The sequence below is a fragment of the Anabrus simplex genome, chromosome 8, assembly GCF_040414725.1.
Source record: "Anabrus simplex isolate iqAnaSimp1 chromosome 8, ASM4041472v1, whole genome shotgun sequence".
NCBI lineage: Eukaryota > Metazoa > Arthropoda > Insecta > Orthoptera > Tettigoniidae > Anabrus > Anabrus simplex.
The window spans coordinates 95,912,497-95,936,141 of NC_090272.1; the positions used below are offsets into that span (position 1 = coordinate 95,912,497).

General features: G+C 38.6%; 1 protein-coding gene across 1 annotated transcript in view; it reads right to left on the reverse strand.

The window, feature by feature from the left end:
• Positions 1-23,645, reverse strand: part of Pen (Pendulin) — an 83,495-nt gene that overhangs the window by 15,876 nt on the left and 43,974 nt on the right. Inside the window, exons 7-10 of the mRNA XM_067152381.2 lie at positions 17,021-17,196; positions 6,368-6,550; positions 6,105-6,287; positions 5,864-6,013 (exon numbers count right to left, since the gene is read on the reverse strand). Of these exons, the coding sequence (XP_067008482.1) occupies positions 5,864-6,013; positions 6,105-6,287; positions 6,368-6,550; positions 17,021-17,196 (692 nt within the window). The remainder of the gene's footprint in view (positions 1-5,863; positions 6,014-6,104; positions 6,288-6,367; positions 6,551-17,020; positions 17,197-23,645) is intronic.

A 23,645-nucleotide genomic window follows, 5' to 3' on the forward strand; every position in this document is an offset into this window, starting at 1 on the left:
ACAAGAACTGCTGCAAAGGCACTCATTGCAAAGAATATTAAACATTCTTTACTGCATGACACAGCCTGAGAGAGAACTAAATTAGCTTTTGTGAGTAGCAGTGGGTCAACAGTTTCAGGAACCATTTTAAATTTAGTTTGCACACTATTCAGCTGACCTGCAAGCACCACCGCTCCATCACAAGTTTGAGCAACTACAATTGATGTAGGCCTAAACTATAGCAATTCTCACCACTGCTTTCGCCGAGGTATCAGAACTCGCATTATAAAAACCAACACATCTTAACATAACCATTAAGTAAGCATCTAAAGCAATAGACAACTGAAAATTTTTGTAACATGGGAAGTCTCACTGATAATAATTTTCCCGAAACTAGATCATTTTTAACATTTTGGTGCAGATGCTTTGAATTAAATTGTTGTGTACAAGTGGAGAAAGTCCTTTAAACACACACGCAGTTGTGAAGTGACTAACCTTTCATAACACTGCTAACAACTTAATTAGTTTGATGTACAGTAATTTCCTCTTGGTTAATGATGCTTGTTGAAAGGGGCCTAACATCTAGGTCATCGGCCCAGTAATTTCCTCTGTTGGACTAACTAGTCTCATAGTACCCATGGAATGGTAACTCTGGCTTTGCCAAAACACATGTCGCTGCAGTCTGCCTTTTCAGTATCTGCATGTTTTTCTCTACTTCATCGTACCTTAGATTTTCCACCTGCTGCTCATCGAAGTGTAAATCTAAATCTATCCTAATTTTACCGAAGGCACCTAAGGATATCTGGTGTGGATATGAGAATCTGATTTCTCGTGCTTTGCAATAGCAGTGTGCAGATTGTTTAGATCTGCATATCAGCTTTTCTTGCTGTTCCAAGGGAATTTTCTCTAACAAACAAGGCCAACAGAATATTTAGTTACATAAAGCCACAGATCAAAATAGATTCACTGCAAATTTCTGGATTGAATGTACGAACAATTCTTTGTTTCTGTTTTAAAATTTGCAGCTCTATTTGAATGTCCACCTCCGTAGCGTAACGGCTAGCACCATTGTAACTGCTATCCTCGGCGGCGCAGATTAGATTCCCTTTACTACCAGAAATTTAACATTGCCGGGAGGACTGGAATGCGGTTCGATCAGGGTATGCAACTCATCTCCGTTGGGGATGTGCCTAAAAGAGCTGCAAAATCTCGCAATTATTTACGCATGTGAATCATTTCGTAAATGGCCATTCAAAAAGTTTGGCAATTATATCCTTTTTAGGCTCATTCATTGTTAACACTACACATGCAGGAAACAAAATATGTCAAATATGAGGAACAGCATAGAAACAAAATGCACAATTAACACTTCTCAGTTACTACTCAAGCAATGGAGGTAGAACACCAAATTGGTAACTTTTGTGACGTTATGTTCTCGCCAAGGAGTAATCTGTGCTTCCCGCACGATGTTACCTTGGACATTCAGGCTCCCATATGCCAGTGCCACTCATAGTCAAGGAATGGAACCAGTGCAGTTGCATGGAACTTTTGAACTTCTGGGAGATAACAGTAATAATATCAACAGACTTGAGAATCTAAAATCGTACTTCAAACAGTTCTTTGCGCTATCATAACGAATGCAATGAATGACTTGCATGCAAGGAAAATACACCCCTGACTTACCGTATAATGCTGAATACCACCCGCACCTTTCCCCAAAAATATATTGGTTCTAAAACTTGGGTGCGGGTCATATTCAAGCCGTTCATTATCATAAACATTTACTACGTTTACATGGAGTATAGAAATAGATGTCAATACGGTTAGCGCACTAAAAATACCACATGTAAACTGGCATTCAGGTCTTAAGTGTGTTTTAGTTGCGTTCTAGAAAACAAGATCGTTATTTCTCAATAAGGTTACAGTGGCATCTAAACGCAAAACGTAAGGTAATGAAATACAGTAAATGAAAGAATTTTGGTACATATGCGGTAAAAACGAAACCCCCCCGGCTGCGGATGTTCGGTAGTCATTTGTTTCAAAAGTGTTGCTGGCATGCTGGGTGCGCGAATAGCTAATCTTGTGAGGTATCTTACATTGAGAGAGTCGAGACTGTTGGTTATAGAAGCCTACCTCGTTCACATTAGAGTTCCGTATCTGTCCCGTGAAAGTGCTGTCTCGATAGTACGCGATGGACTCAAAACAGTGCCTGCGGTCATTTACTGTGCGTGAGAAACAAAGTTGTGAGCGAAGCTGAAATTATGGAAATCGTGCCGTTAGCAGAAAGTACGATATCGATGAATCGTGTATTCCTGATTGGTGGAAGAAGGAAAAGCTTCTAAAAAGTAACGGCGATCGCAGAGTGTTCCGCGAGTGGAGTGTAGTGTTTTCGGAAATTTAAGAATGACTCCACAAATTTGTGATAGACTAACATCAGTTAGGATATGGTGCTTCTAGTGAAATGTGTTAAATGAAAGCACTAGAGATCTCAAAACACAGGGTTTTACTGCAAGATTTGCTGTCGCAAATTGGGAATGTTGACCAGACACAAGTTTATTTTGATACGCCATTGGAAAATACAGTAAATACGAAGGGTTCTAAAAGTGTAACCATCAGAACAGGTAGCAACGAAAAGCAACGATGCACAGTAATGTGTGTATCACCAGATTGAATCAAACCCCCTCCATATGTGGTTCTGAAAAGGAACACTTCCGAAAGGAAACTTGCCGTCCGGTGTTACTGTTAGAACACGAGTCCAGCTGGATGGGCTGTGGGTTAGTTGAGGAATGGGTGAAGTGCGTTTGGCAACGTCGCCCAGGAGCTTTGTTCCAAAAACAAAACCTGTTTGTGTTGGACAGTTACCGAGGACATACAACTGACACCGTAAAAGTCATGAGGAAAGGAAAATCCAATCTTGCGATAATTCCCGGAGGACTCGCATCTATTCTACAGCCGTTTTATGTGCATGTGAACCGGCCTTTCAAAACTGCCATGAAACAGTTTTACACCGACCGGACGAGTTAAGAGGCCTGTAGACTGTATTAATATGCAACTGGATCAAGACCGCATGGGCATGCATTCCAAAAGCTTTAAGAAATGTGGAATTTCAAATTCAGTGTACGGTAACGAGGAAAACTATTTGTGGAAAGATGCAAGCAACGAAAGTTCCTATGGTAAACTTCCAATGACAACTGTGAATGTTCTGAGTATTGGACCAATTCTATTTATGATTTTTGTGATTACTTTATTAACTTTAAGCTGTTGAATTTATATTTGTGGTACATTTGAAGAAAATTAAATAGGTATGCAAGTTGATTTCCCCCCACCCCCACCGTATTTTGCCGTCTGAAATTTAGGGTGCAGGTCTTATTCGGTGGCGGGTGGTGTTTGGAATTATGCGGTAATTTAAAAAAATTACAAGTACCTCAAACAAAAAACTCTTAATGCTCCGATAATCTCAGTTGTAGCATTCCAAGGATCTCTCTAATAAAGCCCCCACGAATAATATAGAATCACGCTGGCTATCTCTCCATCCAACATGGACAGAACAGTGACTAATCTTAAGGAAAATACTGGATAGGAAGAGAAAGGTCAGATACACAGTATTGCTCCCTGTTATGACATTTTTCTCTTCCCAACTATACTATTTCAGTGCAGATGTCCATGTACAGTGTTGCCAACTTGGGCAGATTTTCTACTAAATTTGGCGGAATTAGAAGACTGTCGGCGGAGGGATATACCACTTAGCGAACAGCGGATCTTTTGGCGGAATTCTAGATTTATTCTAGCGAAATTTAGTGTTTTATCCATTTAACTATTTTTAAAATTTGTACTCAAGTCCGTCTCTGAGCTATTCAGTATTTCTTGCCAGGAGCTAGCAGTCACATGAGGAAAACATGTTATTTGTATTTGACGTTATGAGATCATGGTACCAAATTTGTAATGAGTGAGGAAAGGGTGCTCATCTCTTAGTTGACGAATGACTATGGATAATGAAACTGTCGTAGAGTAGCATTTATATTTATGCTATGAAGGAAGACCGTTTAATGAACTAACCTGTTCTGTGTGTGGCTCTTGAGGTAGGGAATTCACCTAGTTTGTACCCGGCTGTAGAACGCCTACACGTTTTAGCTCGCCGGCTCGCAGGTAAGGGTTAATCCCAGTGACACAGATCAGGTGAGTGCAGACATTTACTTTCATTATTATTATTATTATTATTGCTCATTATTTGAGATTGGACTTCTTGGCGGAATTTTAGCGGTATTTAGCGGATCTTGAAAACAGAAGTTGGCAACACTGTTCATGTAGGCCTGAAATGTCATTTCTCATAAACACTGAAAACTGCTTCTGTGGGAGCTAGTCAGGTACACTTAATACTGCAAATTCATTACATTAGGTTTTATGGTGGTGACAAAGCTCATGGGTAGCCAAAGTAAGTGACTACTGGATAAGTAAAATTGCTAATTCTCAAGCACTGAAACCAGGAGGGCTGAGAAGTAATTCTCAGTAGGATTAAACATTTTTTCCCCCTGTAGAAAGGCTTTTCATTGTGTATTTTCCCATAATTATTTCTTCTTTGACCGTAATTGTGACGTGAAATACGTAACAGTTGACATCTGCCATAGCGTGTGTATATTGACAATTATGAACACAAATGATAGTGATAAGGTTTATGACGAGCCATGTACTTGTGCGACACATGCCCATGCCCTCCAGTGGTAGTGTAGATCTACTCAAGTGATCCTCCAGAGGGAGGTACTTTGTAATGCTGGGTAGAAAGTGTGTTACATTGTACAAAAATTGTATGCACATACAATATATGCCAAATTCATCAGTTACATTTCAAATTTTATGGTTCTAAATCGTGACGGGCAACAGCATCCCTCCGTATGTGCGAGTGACTGCTGTCGTGCAGAGGGGTTAAATTCACGCAACGCGATTTTAGTAAGTTAAGGCAGTTAAATAGCCTTAATAAGTTATTGCCATCACTTTTGCTTTGTGGTGTAGCTGTACCATTTCAGAAGTCTGTAAAAAATCTTGGGATTATCATAAGTGACATACTAGATTGGGGTGAGCACATAACAAGCATCTGTAGGAAAATTCACTCGTCACTTCACCCTCTCAAAACTCGCCAATCACTTCTTCCACTAAGCTTGAAAATTAAACTTATCCAGACCCTCATATTTCCCATACTTATTGTGATTTTGTAATGACAGATGCCACCATACAATAAACATTAAAATTACAGAGGCCAATGAACTCGTGCATTAGGTTTATATTTTCAATTAAATTTTCAACTCTTATTTCCCTGTATTATGAAATTCTCTCCTGGTTAAAAATCCATAAACTACGACATCTTCACAATGCAACTTTCTTATTTCGTCTGTTGACAATCTAAACCCCAGTATTTATCCTCAAAGTTTAATTTACTCTCCTCCTCTCATGAACACAACACACGATCGACTACTACACTCTCAATTCCTGTGCATCGCTCATCTTCATTTAACCGCTCCTTTCAAGTGTCTGGTGCAAGGCTATGGAATTCCCTTCCAGTTAGTGTTAGGAATTGCATTTCCTTAGCTTCTTTCAAGCAGTCGTGCCGAGATTACCTATTAAATTTATAACCAGCTTGTATGAATGGCAGAATGAACGAGGTTAGGATTTATATTTTGTTATATTTCACTATTCTGTTTCATGAAGTTTATGATACGTGGTTAAGTGTAAGAGAGGGCCGTGAGCCTTAACTTCGCCACAAATAAAGGCAATAAATAAATAAATAACTAACACATCTTCCTTTTCTTCTCTCAAAATTACCCCTTGCGCTACTCCGATATTTCAAGAAATTAAGCAAGATATCTACATGTAAATAGGTGATCCAACTTACCCCTTCAGAGAAGAAAGATTCTATCATACGGAGAGCCTTTTGATAAATTTGTGTATTTTCATGGTTTTGCAACTTTTCTAATTTATCGAGCCCTCCACACTCTTCAATGAGGATGGCCACCCGTTCTAGTTCACCCATTTTCTCAGCAGTCTGGAATACATGAAACACAGGAATTTGTTCAATTAGTTCAACTCTTAATTTAATAGAATATCCTTAACAGTCTGGCCACACTAGTAATTACCTGTAGCAAATTGCTGAGACCATCAAGAACCACCATGACAGTTTTCCAGTCCATGCTGTCCAGCAAGTTGCAGAAAGGTTCCAGCGCTCCCAGCCTGACAAGTAATGCTAGTTGGTCAACAGAACCACCAGATGTTAAGTTGGTCACTGCCCACGCTGCCTCCTTCTGAGATTTGAAGTCTCCCTTTAACAGGTTAATAAAGACTTTACCAACTATGAACTGACAAAGGTATCTGTAAAAAACAAAAACAAAGTAAAACCTACCGACTGTAGAACTTCGATTAGAGGTTCCAACAATCCAGCATTAATAACCTGCTGAATTTGTTCAACGTTGCCTGCTGTTATATTCGATATCGTCCACGCCGCTTCCTTCATGATGTTTATTCTTTCATGCTTCAAAAGAACAGCTAGCCTGTTTAGTCCGCCAGCCTGGATTACAGTGTCAGTCTGAAAATGATTGTTAGCAAATAAATTACAAGGAATTTTAAGACTATAGAATGGCAGTTAACTCCAGAAATATTTGAACTTTATAGTAATAAACAAGGCTTGAAATTTTAGGTCCAGCAGAGAAAATTAGTGTCAATTATGTATGGCATTTGCTGAAAAATAAAAGCCCTGGTGGGCAACAATAGAAAATATCTTGTGGCAAGGATGCAGCACTGCCACTGTGATGTGCAGACTGTACGGTAATGAGCACATGAGCAGCAATCAGCTGGTCGCTAGGATGGAAGTTTACCACGGGAATTATTGGAGTTACGCACAAATTTTTCGCTGTTTTACTGACTTTTTTTAAAAAAAGGTTGGTCGCATGTTTACTCAGATGTATATGAGGTAGAGTAATTGTCAACGGCATTATTAATGGAAAAATCCTTTCTTAGTGAAGAAAACAGTGTGAGCGTTAATTCAAGTGAGGCTATAAGTTCAGATAAATTTTCAGTATTTAATTATGTTGTTTGTGTACTGTTATATTCATAGTGTGAAACTAAGTACATACAGTGTTTTATCAACCATGATGTGTGTATAGAAGCCTCATTAAGACTTTCTGCAGAACTTGCTAACCAAGAAAACCTACTACGATTCAGACATTTATGATCTCATCAGATTTATAAATAGCAAGAATGTTGTGGCACTAGCCCCAGTTAAAAATTCAAATGCAGGTTTTCTTGAAAACTCAACACAATGTTTTGAAGGAACTTAGACAGGGTATGAGGTTATTGCTGTTGCAGATAATGCTAATATAAATGTTTAAAATGATTGTCCAATGCCATTCACCCTTACATTGCTCATCCTGGTCATCATCCTAAACCAACTCCAGTTTCCCAGGTGTGGTATATGAGCCTCCTCCATCTCATCCTGTCCTTGTACCACTCCTCCTCCACCAACTTGTCCTAATCATGACCTCTCAGCAGTACATCGTTCTTAACTAAATCTATCCATTTCCTTTGCGGCCTTCCCACAGATCGTCTCCCTTCTACTTTTATGTCACATTCCTTTCTTGCAGTTCTGTTAACTGGCATCCTCTTCATGCGACCAAACCACTTCAATCTTGATATCTGAAGATTGAGAGGAGAGAATCATCTATTCCTACTTCTCTAATGTTCTCATTCCTAATCTTGTCTTTCCGGGTTTTCGGGATCATAGTGCGTAGGAATTTCATTTCAGCTGTCTGAAGTTTGGAATTATCTCTATTGGTCAGTGTTGTGGTTTCGAGACTGTATGTAAGAATTGGTGTATAATAGGACTTGTACAATGCCATTTTTGTTTTCATAGGTATTTGTTCATCCCACAGCCGGTGTCTTACCTGGTGGTAGAATTGTGTTGCCTTGTTGATTCGATTTTTCACGTCATGTTTTGCTAGGTTATCATTTGATAGAATGCTAACCACGTATTTGAAAACTGGAACGCTGTCCAGTTGGGCTTCATTTAACATGATTATTGGTTCTGCTCCCTCCCCATACACTTTCATCACCACCATCTTGGTCTTACTGATGTTTAACCCAAATTTCTTAAACTCCTCATTCCAGCTTTGCATTCTCTTTCCCAATACCTCTTCCGAGTCACTCCGGATCACAACATCATCCGCAAATGTGAAGGCTTTGATATCTCCATGTTCTTTCCTATAATAGATTTCATTACTACATCCCTCACAATAATAAATAGAAGTGGTGACAATGAGCTGACCTGCTGCATTCCTTTCTGTTTGAAACCAGCCCGACAAACCACGTCCTACTTGAATAAAACTTCTATTCCCACTATACAACATTTTCACTTTGTGAGGCTGTCTCGCACTTGAAGTTCTTTCATGCATTGCCAGATTCTTTCGCTTGGTACACTATCGTATGCTTTCTCAATGTCCAAAAATATTATAAATAAAGGCTTGTTCTTCTCCCAGTATTTGCTCATCCTAGTGATAGTGAAAAATGCTTTTTGCCCTCTGATAGAGTCCTTTTATTGAAATATGGTAGAAATAATTGGTTCAATGAGAAGAGTAGCAATGTCATGACAGTAATGTAATTAGAGTGAGTAAATATCAAGATGTGAGGTCAGTTTATGAGGCCCAAAAATAGAACATTGTTAAACATGTTCCTGGGCTATCATACTGTGTGTGTTTTCCAAACAGTTTAGAAAAGCAGAAAGTTTTTTTGTTCCACTGTTTGAGGATAAAAGTATTGCAGCTATGTCCACATTGCAAGATTCAGAAGGTACAAAACAGTGGTTATAAATTTTACAGAACTTGTGGATGACTAAATGTAAAGCACCCTAAAAAAGGAATAGACTTCAAAGACAAATTGTGAAATTATAAGTAGCATAGAACACGAAAACATTGAGTACAGTTGAACCTGACTTATACATATATCACAGGGAAGAGAAAAAACTACTATTACTTAGAAATCAGACTTATACATAACATATTTACTGAAAAAACAATGGAATAGATCTACATGTGTACTGTAAATCCTTGCAAATAAATACATTAAGACAAAATATTATTTTGAACTTGATCCAGCCCTAAAGAAATCAGATAGTTTGTTTCACTTTTCTTGCATTAGGAGTATATACTTCCTTTCGCAAAGTTAGTAATGAATTCAAAGCATTTTTACTATAACATTTCACACTGATGTAACGCCTAAAAACATCGATTGCACTGAACACTTCACTCAGTTCAGGCATTTCAAGATTCAAGTATTTAACTCAATCTTCATCACCGTCACTACCGCTTGTAAGTGGTCCATCACCACTGCATTGTTGGCATACATCAGCAATAAACTCTTCATCCGGTAGGTTTCCACATACAGCCAGGTTATCATCGAAATGCACAGAAGTATCAAATTCTACACCCTCCAGTAGCGTTAGCTCATTGCCAGACAAGACTTCGTCTCCATAATCATTATTAGAGGCAGCCTCTTCTAGTAAGACACCACATTTGAATACATTTGCTGACTGGAGAATGGCACCTGCTTCCAGGCAGTCGAAATAAAGTCCATGGCTTGTAGCAAATCAATGGGGAGAGGTTCATTTACTGTATCACTCAGTGTTATTACATGTTGAACCAGCATTTTTCTATAATGCACTTTGAAATTTGCAATGATGCCCAAATCAAGCAGTTGTAGAACACTGGTACAGTTAGGAGGGAAAATTTCCCCTCGGACATTCACCAGGACGACTTGAGGTGGATGTGCTGCACATCGATCCATAAGAAGGATCTTGTGTTTCTTTTTCATTTTTATGTCCAGTTTTTCAACCACTTGTTCCATTAGAAGCACAGTCATTGAAGAATTTGTTGGATTCATATTCTGTAAATTATGTTTTCCCACCCTTAAAACACCTCGGATTCTTCAATTTTCCTATCACAAGTGGAGGAAGTTTGTCAGATCCATCTGCCTTGGTGGCGAGAAGTAATGTTACGCAAATTTTACTTTTCTTCCCTCCATGGCATGACACCATTTTCAGCCAATGTTTTATTAGGAAGAAGATTGTAGAACAGGCCGGTCTCATCACAACTGTAGATGTTTGGAGACTGATAATCGCTTACGACATCCCGCAGAACTTGTCTTTCCAGTGCTGCACAGCTTTTGAGTCTCTGCAAATCGTCCTCCCTGTGATTCCATGACTATCTTTAAATTCTTAGAACCTTCCTGATGAAGCCTTGAAATCAGTAGTGATACTGATCATTTTAGTGAAATCTATCGCCTTTGCCTTCAGCATGCTGCCACTAATTGGTAGGGCTGCAGCCTGCTTTTGCTGGAACCATGTGAAAAGTGCTTTCTCCAAATCTACGTACCTTCCTTCTTGCTGCGCTTTGCTGATTTTGAACCCAGTTTTAAGAACTCATCCAAAATAGCATTTCTTCTACTGATGACTATACATAGCGTGGTATAAGCAATCCCTAAATCTGAAGCAATTTCAGTTTGTTTTGTGTGGATTAGCATCCACTTCTCGTATGAATTGGACTTTCATCTAGGGTGTAATTTTTCCTTTTCCTGTTCTCCATGGCTAATCAAAACAACTGAATGACAAAACCGTTGTTCAGCAGTGAACACTAGACACCGGCACCAGGGACATTTTTACTTCTCCGTTCCCACGAAAGAAATTCTGATATTCAAACAAATTTACTGCATTTTCTTTTGTTTCCACACCGAAACTGCCCACTTTGCTTGTAATGCATCTTAATCTTTGGCAGCAATGTGAAGGTAAAAAACGAAGGTAGAGGAGGAGCGAGATAGAGAGCGAAGGGGACTCGCTCGGTTGGACTTTAAGCCGCCAGTAAGTAAGGGTCAACAATGTCACTTGGCGAAACTGTTCTGTTTCAGCACCGAAACGCAACCGCTCTACTTCCGCCTACGCTAACAAAGAACTTCGTAAATACAGGTAGTTTCTTTAAAAAAAAAAGGGTTCATTACAATTACGCAAAATTCAGCTATATTTCACCGACACTTAATACGTATAACAGCGAATTATGTATAAACGGACTACGTATATATAAGGTATAATTAACATCCTTTTAAATTTCATTTTGCCATGAACTAAAGCAAAAGTACGTACAAATACGAATTACGCAGAACAGAGTTACTTATAAAGCAGGTTCAAGTATTTGTGTTCTTTCTGCTCTTGGCTGAAGTGCTGGGATGATATCAAAAACAATCCGGAGAGGTTTGGAAAATTAAGCAAGCAGACATTCTCATTAAGTTGTGCGAGTACCTACTGAATGACCTGAAGCTGTGTTACATAATGAGTTTTCCAGACGTTTGCTAAATACAGGCAGATGTGTAACTAACCGTAAGACCTAAGTGTGAAGGTGTTAGAGTGTGAAAGAAAAATCAAAGCGACAAGCTTAGTTGAAGACTAAACAGTCTTAGCTCAGATGCTAAATGACAACACAGCTTCAGAGAATTGCCAGAGCAATTAGAGGGTGTGTTAAATGTATCCGAACGATCAGTAGTAGATTTCTCTACCGTAAAAAATGTTATTTCTTGCAGTTAATATAGGCTTCAAAGTATCAAACAACAGTGCAACTTATGTAAATCTTATCTACTAATAGATTCTGACATTCATGAATTACCTCCGGAAGTAAGATACAGCGGACACCTCTCTATACGGACAGTATTTCACAGAATATATTTTATTTTATAGGACATGGGTTAAATAAGCCTCATTTAAGCAGACACCTTAAATATTGAACAGCAGATACCGCCATTAGCCTCATCCACTTAGGCGGACATTTAATATTGGGCTATGACAGCCTTTCTTTTAAAACCATTCTGCAGAAATTCCTGGTTTGAATGTTTGTACTGTTGTGTACTAGGAAAAAAAAAAAAAGAAGGTATGTGCATAGGGATGTAATAACCATGAAGTTAATTATTCTGTAATCTTTTACTCCCTCTGTGTACAATCTCCTAACCTAAGACCGCACACGCCCTGCAAAACCCTCATGCTCAATTACACGAGTCAATGAGTGCGTGTCAGTTACTGGTACAGAGAGATGGATCGATGCGGGAAAATTGTGGCAGAGGACAAATATTACAGTCTTGTGACATGTAGCCAAAATATTGGAGAGAATAATACAGAGGAGGATGAGAAGAAGCATGGAAAAAAACTTAGAAGAGCAGTATGGATTGATAGGGCAGGTCAACAACTGACCCAACATTTACCATAAGTTTACTGATGGATAAACAGTGCAAATGTGGAAAAGATCTGATGATTGTATTCCTTGATCAAGAGAAGGCATTTATAGTGTTAATACAGAAAATGTATGGGAAAGCTTAGAAAAATAAGGGTAAAGAAGGCAATCAAGGGAACTAGTAAACGCAATGTATAACAATTGTTTCAATTATGTCCAGAATCCAGTGGGGAGAACCGATTGGTTTAGAAACCAAATTGGATTAAGAGAGAAGTGCAGTGTCTTCACTTAGGTTTATAATGGTTTTATGGATGAATTTCTAAAGAAAACAAAAGATATGGAGGGGAAACACAGTTTGCAGACTGATATGGGGAGTCATTAATACAGAAGTGCAAATCGAACTATAAGCTTTTAGACACTCGAGAAATATGGTATGAAAATCAGTTGTGGAGAAGAGCAAAACAGTGGTGATAAGAGAACAAAGAATGAATGGTTAGTACAGTAAAAACTAATTCAAAACACATGTATCTGAACTAAATGGCACGGGTTATTTTGATGGGTTAATTCTAAATACGGTTAATATGTAAGTAGAAGTTCTCACGAGGCCTTTAAACTATATCATTCAAAATCAGTACTGTAATCTGGTACAGCAGGTAACAAAGTCGTTGTAGATGTCAATTAACGACAATTAGAAACTATCCCGTGTCTCAGTCGCATATGCGCCAGAATAGGTTGGCCCTACTCGAGTCTTTTAGAATTAAAACTTATATTGCTGCCTCCTTGTCACTTTTTTTTTTGATGGCACTGTCAAGGAGCCTTATTGTCGTGAGGTACATGTACGGTACGGCCACGGAGTTAATTTTGCTCAAGTTTCGTAGAGTCCAAATTTGTTTACAAAGACTGGAGAGACGACAATCGGCAAAGACGATAGAGAAATTTAGGATCATCCAAGAAGCTGACAAGAAAAAATCTAAAATTGAAATAGCCCAACTGTAGGGAATAGCGCTATTTAACATTTTCGACGTTCTGAAAAATCTAGAATCGAAGCTAAGATGAATGATCAGAGGCAAATTCGGGGAGAAAGGCACGCGGAAGTAGATTAGTTAGGTTTCATCAAGCCCGTTTAAATAATATTCTGGTGGATGGTCCTTAATAACAGGTAAGGCCAACAAACTGGCATTGATGCACGGATTGGACTTCCTGCAACGATTCAAAGAACGGCATGTCACTCGGCAGGCGGTGAATGGAGAAAATGCAAGTATTGACACAGGAAGTATTAACGAATGGCAGAAATAAGTTGCAACGATTTTAGCGAATTACGCACCCAAGGTGGTATTCGCTGTTCACGAGACAGCTACTCTCTTAATGGCCAACCAAAAATAACTTGCCATGAAAGGGGAGGCTTATCACAGCGGAAAAGATTTCGAGGATAGAGTTAGTGATACTGTGCTGTAATGCAGATTGCAGTGAGAGATTACGCCCCCTTGATATAGGCAAGTTCGCAAATCACTGCTGTTTTAAGGGTGTGAAAAATTTTGCTTCTGATTATAGGCATTCTAAAAAGGCTTGGATGATAGGAAATTGGTTCCGTGAATGGTTGCTCTGTTTGGAAAAAAAGATGTCGCGTAAAAACTGCAATATTATTCTTATTCTGGATTGATGCGCTGCCGACAACCATAATGGATTGGAACTTTAAAAAATCCACCTCTCGTACTTGCTGGCAAACACTACCTGCCACATGCAACCAATCGATCAAGGGATTACTGCACGAAACTTGCGTTTTGGAAACTGCCCATTGTTTTTTTTAGTAAGAGAGGTATCAAATGTGCCCCACTCTGATATCAGGAAGTGGAATGTCAAGGATGCTATATGGAGAAGCTGTGGCACTGCAACACCATCTGTTATAAAGAACTGTTTCCGGAAGGGCAGGTTCTTTACGAATGATAAAGAAAAAACAGCCGATGCCGATAACGGGGACTAGCTGATTTGCAACAGCAGTTGGAGTTGGAAGAAACTTTCGAAGACTGTGTGCACTGAAGCAAGTACCAATAATGGATGGTACGTCATGTGACTCAGCTGACCTGTGTGAGCTAACGGAAGTGGAATCTCATGCAGACGAAACATCGGAAAAGAAGTGTCTTCTTATGCGCTCGCCAGCTAAAGGTTCAGCAACAGCCTTATCGGTACTGGACAGTGTCGCCTTTAAGAGCAATGCCGCAGAAAATGTTGTGAATGCAATGGATGTAATAGATTTTATTTCGATAGCTTACAGAAATCCAGATAAACAGCGCACCACTGACTCAATTCAGAAAAGAACGACATCAGTGCCTGCCTAACGAGGATGATGTTAAAAATAGTTATTGCTGGAACTTAATTTTCACGTTTGCTACCATGATAGAATAATTTTATATTTTATATCGGTGGTTTCAAACCAAGTCAAATAGAATGGTGTGTGGGCATTTTATCAGGATATCAATGATTCCATCCTGGATTATATCCAACTTACAATAGTTATGTGAGTACTTCACACCGTAGTTAACAGCACTATATATTTTTCTTTGTAAATATTGGATTTAGAGCACCACAAACCAGGAACGATTTTGTGGTGCACTTAACCCAATTTCTGGCCTGTCAACCATGCATAACTAGTCAAATCCAAAGTTTTAGTTACGCCCACATTTTATTATTACTGTATTCTTTGTGAGTGTAGACACTGCCAGTGAACTGTTTCCAATTGCCTAATGCAATTTCCTACAATCGCACATCCTTTCTGCCGATAGCAGGCGATTCACAATAGTTTTGTTGCTTGAGTTTATCGTTTCGTATTTACAGGAAAAAACCCCCACCCCAATCAAAAGAACGGTTGTTGCCATTAGCTTTACGCCACACCGACACAGATAGGTCTTGATTAGAATAATAACAGTAAGTTATTTATTAAATTGACCACCTAATCAATACAGTAAGTCACTGTCTTGGATGACTTGCATTGATCTATTAACTAAAAATGGTACATGTTTCGCCTAGTATGAAGGCATTATCAGCCATTGTCTTAACCTCGGAATAAAAAGCACTTGATTAACATATAAGATGAAATTCATTTTTATAATCTTGAAGAGAAACTCAGATTAACATTAAAAAATCACAATGTTGGTTTAAATTTTTTGTTGTTGTTTACAATGTGAAAAATTACAAAGGTTAAAGTATTAAAATTATTGCCATTAAAAGGCTGCTATTACAAGTAAAATGGACAAAGCAACAGACGAATGAACAAGTAGTAAGATTGCTATAAAATCAAGTTGAGCGATTGGCGGTTACAATTAGACTAACGAGAATGACGATCAGCCCTTTATTCAAAAAGTATTCCTTTCTAGGAAGGAATACAGTGATCTCGACTAACCTTCAACATTATTTTCTCAATATTACTTTTTGAATAAATGACCGATGGGCATTCTCGCCAGAGTCTAATTGTAACCGCCAATCGCTCAACTTAATTTTATAGCAATCTTACTTGTTCATCACAGTCTGTTGCTTTGTCCATTTTACTTGTAATAGCAGCATTTTAATGTCAATAATTTTAATACTTTCACCTTTGTAAATTTTCACATTCTAAAAAAAAAAAAAATTTCAAACCAACATTGTTATTTTTTAATGTTAATTTTAGTTTAAGTCTCTTGAAAATTTTTAAAATTAATTTCATCTTAAATGTTAATCAAGTGCTTATTTTTATTCCAAGGTTACGACAATGGCTGATGATGTCTTCATACTAGGAAAAATCTGTACCATTGACAGTTAATAGATCAATGTAAATCATACAAGACAATGACTTATTGTATTGATTAGGTGGTCAATTTAATAAATAACTTACCGTTATTATTCTAATCAAATATCATCAATACGGATCAAAAATTATATTACATGTAATACAGATAGGTCTTACGGCGATGATGGGATAGGGAAGGCCTAGGAGTGGGAAGGGATCGGTCGTGGCCTTTGTTAAGGTACAGCCCAAGCATTTGCCTGGTGAGGAAAAATAATGGATTGGTGTGTTCTAACCGTTCAGGAAGATAGGGCCAGTCTATCTAGGTACATAAATTTTAGAGAAGTCAAGGAGGGACAGAATAAGAAATGTTGAGGTCAGAACAGAGACAGGGGTAGAACAGGGATAGGATGGAGACAAATTGAGATGGTTTGGACATGTTATGACGATGGAGGAGGAAAGGATACCAAAGCACGAATTGGAAGGTAAGAGGGTAAGAGGGAGGCCCAGAGCAGGATGGAAGGGCTGTCAACAGCACAACAAAAAGATTGGGCTGGAATAGAAGAGGCAATGGTGGAGAAGTGCCATCAACACTCTGATCTGGCAAGAGCTGGGCCAAACAAAATGATATAGCTCAACTGAAGTTCAGCAGAATTAGGATGATATATCCCTCCACAAATATAACAAAACATTCCGACTGTGTTGAAAAGACAAAAAGTCAACAAGCACCTTATTTTTAAATTAATTTCTTTTAAAGGTTTTTTTAATATATATTTGGATAAAAGAGAGAATGAAGACCAAGCAATAATTAACACTAGTGCATTAACAATTTGTTGAGCCTCTTAAAGCAATATTAGAATTATGCTGGATCTTTCTCACTTCCCACATCATCTTAAAACAGGTTTATATTAAATTTGGTGCTATAGACCTAACTATACAGGCTTACAAAACTGAACACAGTTCAGAATAGCAACAAAGTGTGCACTCAAAAGTTCATATAAAGACTATATTAAACAGGTTGTAGAAACCAAGCCAACTGTACCTGAGAATCATTTCCTGTGACAATATTACCAACAGCACGCAATGCAGGTGTTAGAACAGTGACTTCTTTTGAGTCTAGTAGTTCAACTAGACGAGGAACAACACCAGTGTCCAAAACTGCTTGAATCTTGTCATTGTCACCATCGGTAAGGTATGACAATGTCCAACATGTATCAGCTAAAAGAAATTTTTTTTTTAAACATACATGATGAATACAGTACTACATATATGAACCTACAGCTGATTTAATTATGTTTAGTAATGTTCAACAAGTGAAATCCAATAATTTATACTAAGAAGTAGCAACACAACAGAATAAACATGACATGACAACAGCAAAAAGAAGAAACTAGGCAAGTCCAAAGAAACCACAGGACAATTCCCCATTTTCAAACTTTGCTGCCTCCAGAGTTGGGGTCTTCCAGTTGTTCTACACTTATTTCTTCTCAACCCCTAATGGAATCCTTCCTGCTTGCCAGCTTCACTCCTATAGGGGATGTTATTTAAAAACATGTTCAGATTTAAAGTTGTAAGTGTAGCATAAGGTAAGAAAGATGAATACAAGAAAAGACAAACAGACTTTGGAAGCAAAGCTCCAAAGAAATGCTTTTTAAGAGGAGAAATGAACAGGAAACTTCTTATGTGCACGCAAGAAATTCAGTAAAACAGCCTGTTATACCACTTTTCACGAGAGTTTAAACCTAATATAAACAAATAGGCAGAGCACCTTGCCTATGCACATGGACATAGACGTAGTTCATTGGAGAAACAACCGTCGCACTCATTGGACTGTATGCGAGCTCGAAGAAAAGTAGCACATCGTATTAATTTAATTGCATTTAGAGAGTTTGGAACAGTACGTAATCAAATTAAAGTATGGTTGCCATCTATACCGGTATATACATGTTTTTTCTTTTAACAAAATAATGATTAAATAACAAGAAATGAAGGCACAAGGCATTGTGTAATACAGGACGTAGTCTCGTAGTGAGGGAAAGTCCCAAGCTGAACAGCGTGGAGATAAGGTTTTGCATCTTGCAACAGCAGTCAGTGTCAGTATTCATAGTGAGAGAAATGGAGCAAGAAGTAGGACCATTGCGTATAGTGAAGCACAAAAGAAGAAAACGGCTCAGAAGTGACCATAGGCAGTGCACTGTGAATGTGTTTAATAAGCTAAGTAAACAGAATCCAGGTTAGTTTATTCAGTAGTTCATATCTTCGCACTTTTGTCGTACGTGACGCGCAGCTCAGTACGCCCGAACAAGACGTTGACGGGGTGGAGGTCGGTACTACACGCTCTGAATCACAACTATCTTTGGCGGAGGCGTGGATATACCATGTTTACATCGGGATTAAACTCTCGTGAAAAGACATAAAAACAATCCCGGGTGGTACTAAAAATTAAAAGCACAGGGTTCGGCCACAGTAGAACCAAGAGCAGGCGAGTGTCCCAGAGATGGATCCGCCCTCCGTGGTGTAAGTCCAAAATGACACATACAGACAGGCAATATATATACAAGATCAGGGATGAAATGACCCGCCAAGAAAACCCTATTTACATAAAGGGAGATGATAAAACAAATATCTCAAGACAATATGCCTTCAGAATAGGCCCAAATATGGCACTTCACTGAAGGGTGCCTTTAATTTTTCTTTTTAGAATCTGAAGGTTCAAAACCAAAATATTTTCATGAACCATAGCCGTCCAATTTTCCTCAAATTACTGAAGAAGCATTGAAAGCCGTTTTACAATATCTTTCATAAAAGTGACAATTTATGGGATTTAATAATCTAGTTCGAGTAGGATAAAATACGTAATTTAAGTCAAAATGTCCACTGCAGGCCTACAGCTCCAGCTGTTCTCAGAGTGAATGGGGGAATAAGGAGGTCCCTGAGGATTGGCAAAAAGGAAATGTAGCAATTTTCAAGGAAGGCGATAAAAAATTACTAAAGAATTACAGGGGAATTACTCTGATATCCCTTGTTGCTAAAATAATGGAGAGGATACTGGAAAGTAGGATATGGTTGAGGGTTGAAAATTAGATACAGGAAAATCAGTTTAGTTTCAGAAGTGGAAGGTCAACAATAGAGCCCATTTTCATTACAAGACAACTAATGGAAAAGCAATGGAAGTATGGTAATGATATGGTGATGATGACATTGAAAAGGCATGTGACAAGTGTTACCAGGACTAAAGTTTGGGACAGTCTGGTGCAAAAAGGAATTGGACGGACATTAATAAAAATGTTCATGGCAATGTACAAGGAATGATGTTGCGTGCAAACACAAGTTCGGAGGACAAGTTGGTTCAAAATCACTAGTGGGTTCAGACAGGGAAGTGTTCTATTGCCAATACTGTTTAAATAGTAATTCATGGCATGAGAACAGCAAAAGCAACATATGGAAGAAGAGAAAGGAAGATATTTGCAGATGGTATTGTGGTTTGGGCAGAAGAGGACATGAATATTCAAGAACAGTTGGATATCATGAATGGGAAAAATCAAAGAATGTGGATTGAAATAAGTGAAGAAAAGTGGGGAGAAACAAGGGAAAGGTCAGATTAGACTTGCAGACAAGCCCCTGGAAGTAGTAGACACATTCAAATACCTGGGGAGTGAATTAATGGTGAATGCTCGCCTGGACGCTGAGATTAGTAAGAGGATTCAAGCTGGAAGCTGTTTCTACCAGTGAAAGAAACATGTTATCGAACAAAGATGTTCGAATGGAAGCAAAGGAAACTATGTACAGGATGGATTACGTACCCATAACTTACAGAGCAGAAACTTGGACAATGACAAAGGATGAGAGTCTACTGTAATACAGGCACCCAAAATGAAATTCTTGAGGAGTATGGTACAGAAGAATAGAAGAGAAAATAAGGAATGAGAAAATTCGGGAAGAAATTGGAGTGGAAAACATGAATGACAATAGAGAACTGCCAACTAAGAAGGTTTGGGCACAAAGCCAACGAGTGATTAAAGAATGCCAAAAAGGGGATGGAAATGCAAATGCAAGGAAGAAGAGGCCATGGACGACCATGATTGAGATGGAAAGGCACAAACCAACTCAGTATTATTTAACGAATCCTGGACTGGGACAGTGTTTGAGGAGCAATGGTAGAAAGACCAGAGAAAGTGGAGAGGAACCATATTCCCATAGGAAATGTTTATTCTTATTTATGTTGGTATTATAAATTTACTCATTCGGGACAAATATTTCAGGTTCCCCATGAGACTCAACATTTATTATCGTCTGCTGGCCAGGCAGGCATTTACTTTTGGTAATTTGGTAATTAGAACGTCTCTCATAGTGCACTGGCACTGCCGGTGTCTCCAAGTAACTTACGCAGTGGCCTCCACTGTATACACTAGCCATGAGTTTTGGTGGGTGTGCTATTTACGAACCGATGAGCCCAACTTAGTGCACTGGGGCGAAACGCTGGCAACCAGGAATGAGTTAGCTAGAAAATTTATTATGTCCAATAGCGGACCAATTATATTGGCATTATATTTTCAGATGTCTAAGAAAAAATATCTGAATGCCACCAAAAATAAAATCATCTACTCTACAAAACTCATTTCAAGATGCCATCATTAACATGTACACGAGGCTGAAAATTTAATAAGAAGAGGAATAGGACGACTTGAAACAGCAATTCAAACACTAGCTTCTAAACTGCTGGACGCAGGTTTATAATTATGTGAATTGTACAGTAAATTCATTTTCATAATTAGCCTAACCTACCAGTAGCACACTTAAAATTTTATTCGACTGCTCGATGGTGGTGTTTGCATTTTGTCTAAATCATGTTACTGGCTGCACGTCCTACTAACTACATTTACGGTTTTTGGAGACTCCGAGGTGCAGAATTTAGTGCTTATTTTCAACTGAGGAAAGGGCACGAAGATCAGAGCGTCTGAAGAAGTACTGGGAGGACCGCAAAGCCCAAACAATCCGTTCAAAGAGACTTCAACAATTGACCGACTAAAGCGATCCTATGTGGTCATAAAAGAAGAATTACGTCAATCTAGCAAATACAGTTGTAATCTCATCAGCTATTCTCGTATATATCCTCGATGCATACTACAGCAACAAGTTTTACACATCATTGTTCGGGAATACAGCCTCACCGTTTTTCTACGTTTCACTGTACAGTTAGCACCAAAAGAGGCCATTGGTAAGATTCATATTAAGGCATCTCTATTTATTAGCCCCGCATATGGACGAGTGCGTAAATCTGATCTTAACCAGTGTAACAGAGTTCCTTGATAGTGTGACTAAGTTTGGGATTGGGGTATGCGCTCAAGGTACAGTACTACTGTGGCATTTGCCAGGAATGAACGTAGAAAACCACATGGAAAACTACATTAAAAATATGGCATCCGCTGTCATTGAATGGAATACAAACCTGCGATCTGTGTGTGTGTGCAGCTTCTTATTCCTAATGTGGAGTGGACTTCTCGGCTGTGAATGTGGGTCCGTCTGAATAAATTTGTAAATCACTCAATATAACATTTTTTGTTTTAATGGGTGCCTATACAAACGATTTCTAATTATTGGTAAATTGTATTAAAATTCAAATTCATAAAAGTACGGCTCCCCACTTTAGATACGGAGAGTTTCGACTTGAAAATTTTCAATGTTTTTCATGGAAAGACTGACTACTTATTTGAAATGAATACTTCCATTCGACTGAAATTAGGCTATTCCCCTTCTGGACAGGGCGTAACAAATACTTCCGTTCGACTGAAATCATTCGTCTATTCCGTCTGCTTGACAGGAAGTAATGAATACTTTTGTTCGACAAATCATTTGACTAATCAATCTATAGCTCGAAGAGACTATCGTCCGACTAGTCTAGTGGTTCAGTCGATAGTGCCCATCTCTAATCAGAGGCCTCCAAACCACTTTGCAGCTGTAACTTGTGTGTGTATGCACCCTGACCACCTTTGCTTGACAACACCAATGGTCTAAACAAATCAGACCAATGACTAAACCAAGTCTCGCAATACTGAAGTCTGCACCGTTCGGTAGCGGATTGTGGTGAATTGCGAACCATGCCACATCAGATTCATAATCACTTTAGCAAATTTGATACTGCAAAACCGCAAGGGAATAAAGCCTTTATTTTTCCAACGATTGTTTATTCTATAAATATATTGTCTTGACATGTTCCATAAAACAGAACTAGGGGGTTAGAAGGAGGCCATTTCTGATTTGTATCTCAGTACGTAGACCGACTGTAGATTGTATTAACTATAATAGAGCCTGATGCATACAAGCTTCTGGAAGTTGCTGTTTACACCGAGAGACACTAGCGACGAAGAATACTACTTTGATGATCTTAGCAACAACAAACTTAATTGAAATTTCTTTAAGGCAGAAAGAGAATTGATCATCATTCCCTATAAGTGCCACAGTAAACAACTGCTGGCTTCTTTATATAGATATGCCACACAGTAATGAGAATTCTATAGATGTCAGGGTTAGGTGTTAAAAATTCTAATCACAGCAACTTCCAATGCCCGCTTCAAAATCCTGGACGCCTGAATAATTTGACATACCACATCATTGCGCCATTGGGTGAAATGGGACGCTATAGACACTTTAAGAAAGAGTGCATAAAAATGTGCCAGTGTATCTGCATTTTCACAAGAACTAAAAACTAAACCTAGGAGATTAAGTCTCACGGTGAACATCATTGTAAAAAAAGGGATCTCACCGAAAACCCTCTGTGGGTGGGGGCGGTAGAATAACACCAACGGTATACCCTGCCTGTCGTAAGAGGCGACTAAAAGGGGCCCCACGGGCTCTGAACTTTGGAGCGTGGGTTGGCGACCACGGGGCCCTCAGCTGAGTCCTGGCATTGCTTCCACTTGTGCCAGGATCCTCACTTTCATCTATCCTATCAGACCTCCCTTGGTCAACACTTGAGGCGTCTAGTATCAAAACCGGCCAAGTCACAAAATTTACGAAAATGAGTTAAGGTTATCAATTTGAAGTAGAAGTAAGTAGGCAAAATCGTTCCTTGTAATGTATGTTCTTTGAAGTCCCAACATTTTGTCTTTTGTTTGTTTTGCAACACTGATTTACGTATTCGCGGGCTTCTTACTGTCATTGGCGCCAAAGCAATCCTATTTCCGGTGTGCTCGTATTTTGTCATTATTGTGTGCTGTAACGTGGATATTGTTCCGAGTGGTGAACTGAAAAACTTGCTTTCATACCTTGTGCCACATAATGGAAACAATAAATGAAACCCCCAGAAAGAGAACAAGAGATACGTCACAGTGGAAATCACAACGAAAACGAGAGCGGTAAGAATAATATTTAATTTAATATTTAATTTTATTTTACTACAGATTATCGAAGTTTCTCGTTCGATTCTTGAAGCAGTTAGGTTAATTTTACGTTTATGTCTTTTCAGAAATTAGCCTCGCAGAACTGTCAAACCTAAAATAAGGGTTTCCATGTTTCATTTTTCGAGATTAAAAAAGAATTCAAATGAGGACATTTGAGAAGAAAATAAGATGATCTAACTATGCATGTTTGTGTGAGTGTGTGTTCTAAATCACATTAAAAACCATAGTAATAATAATAATAATAATAATAATAATAATATAGCGTCA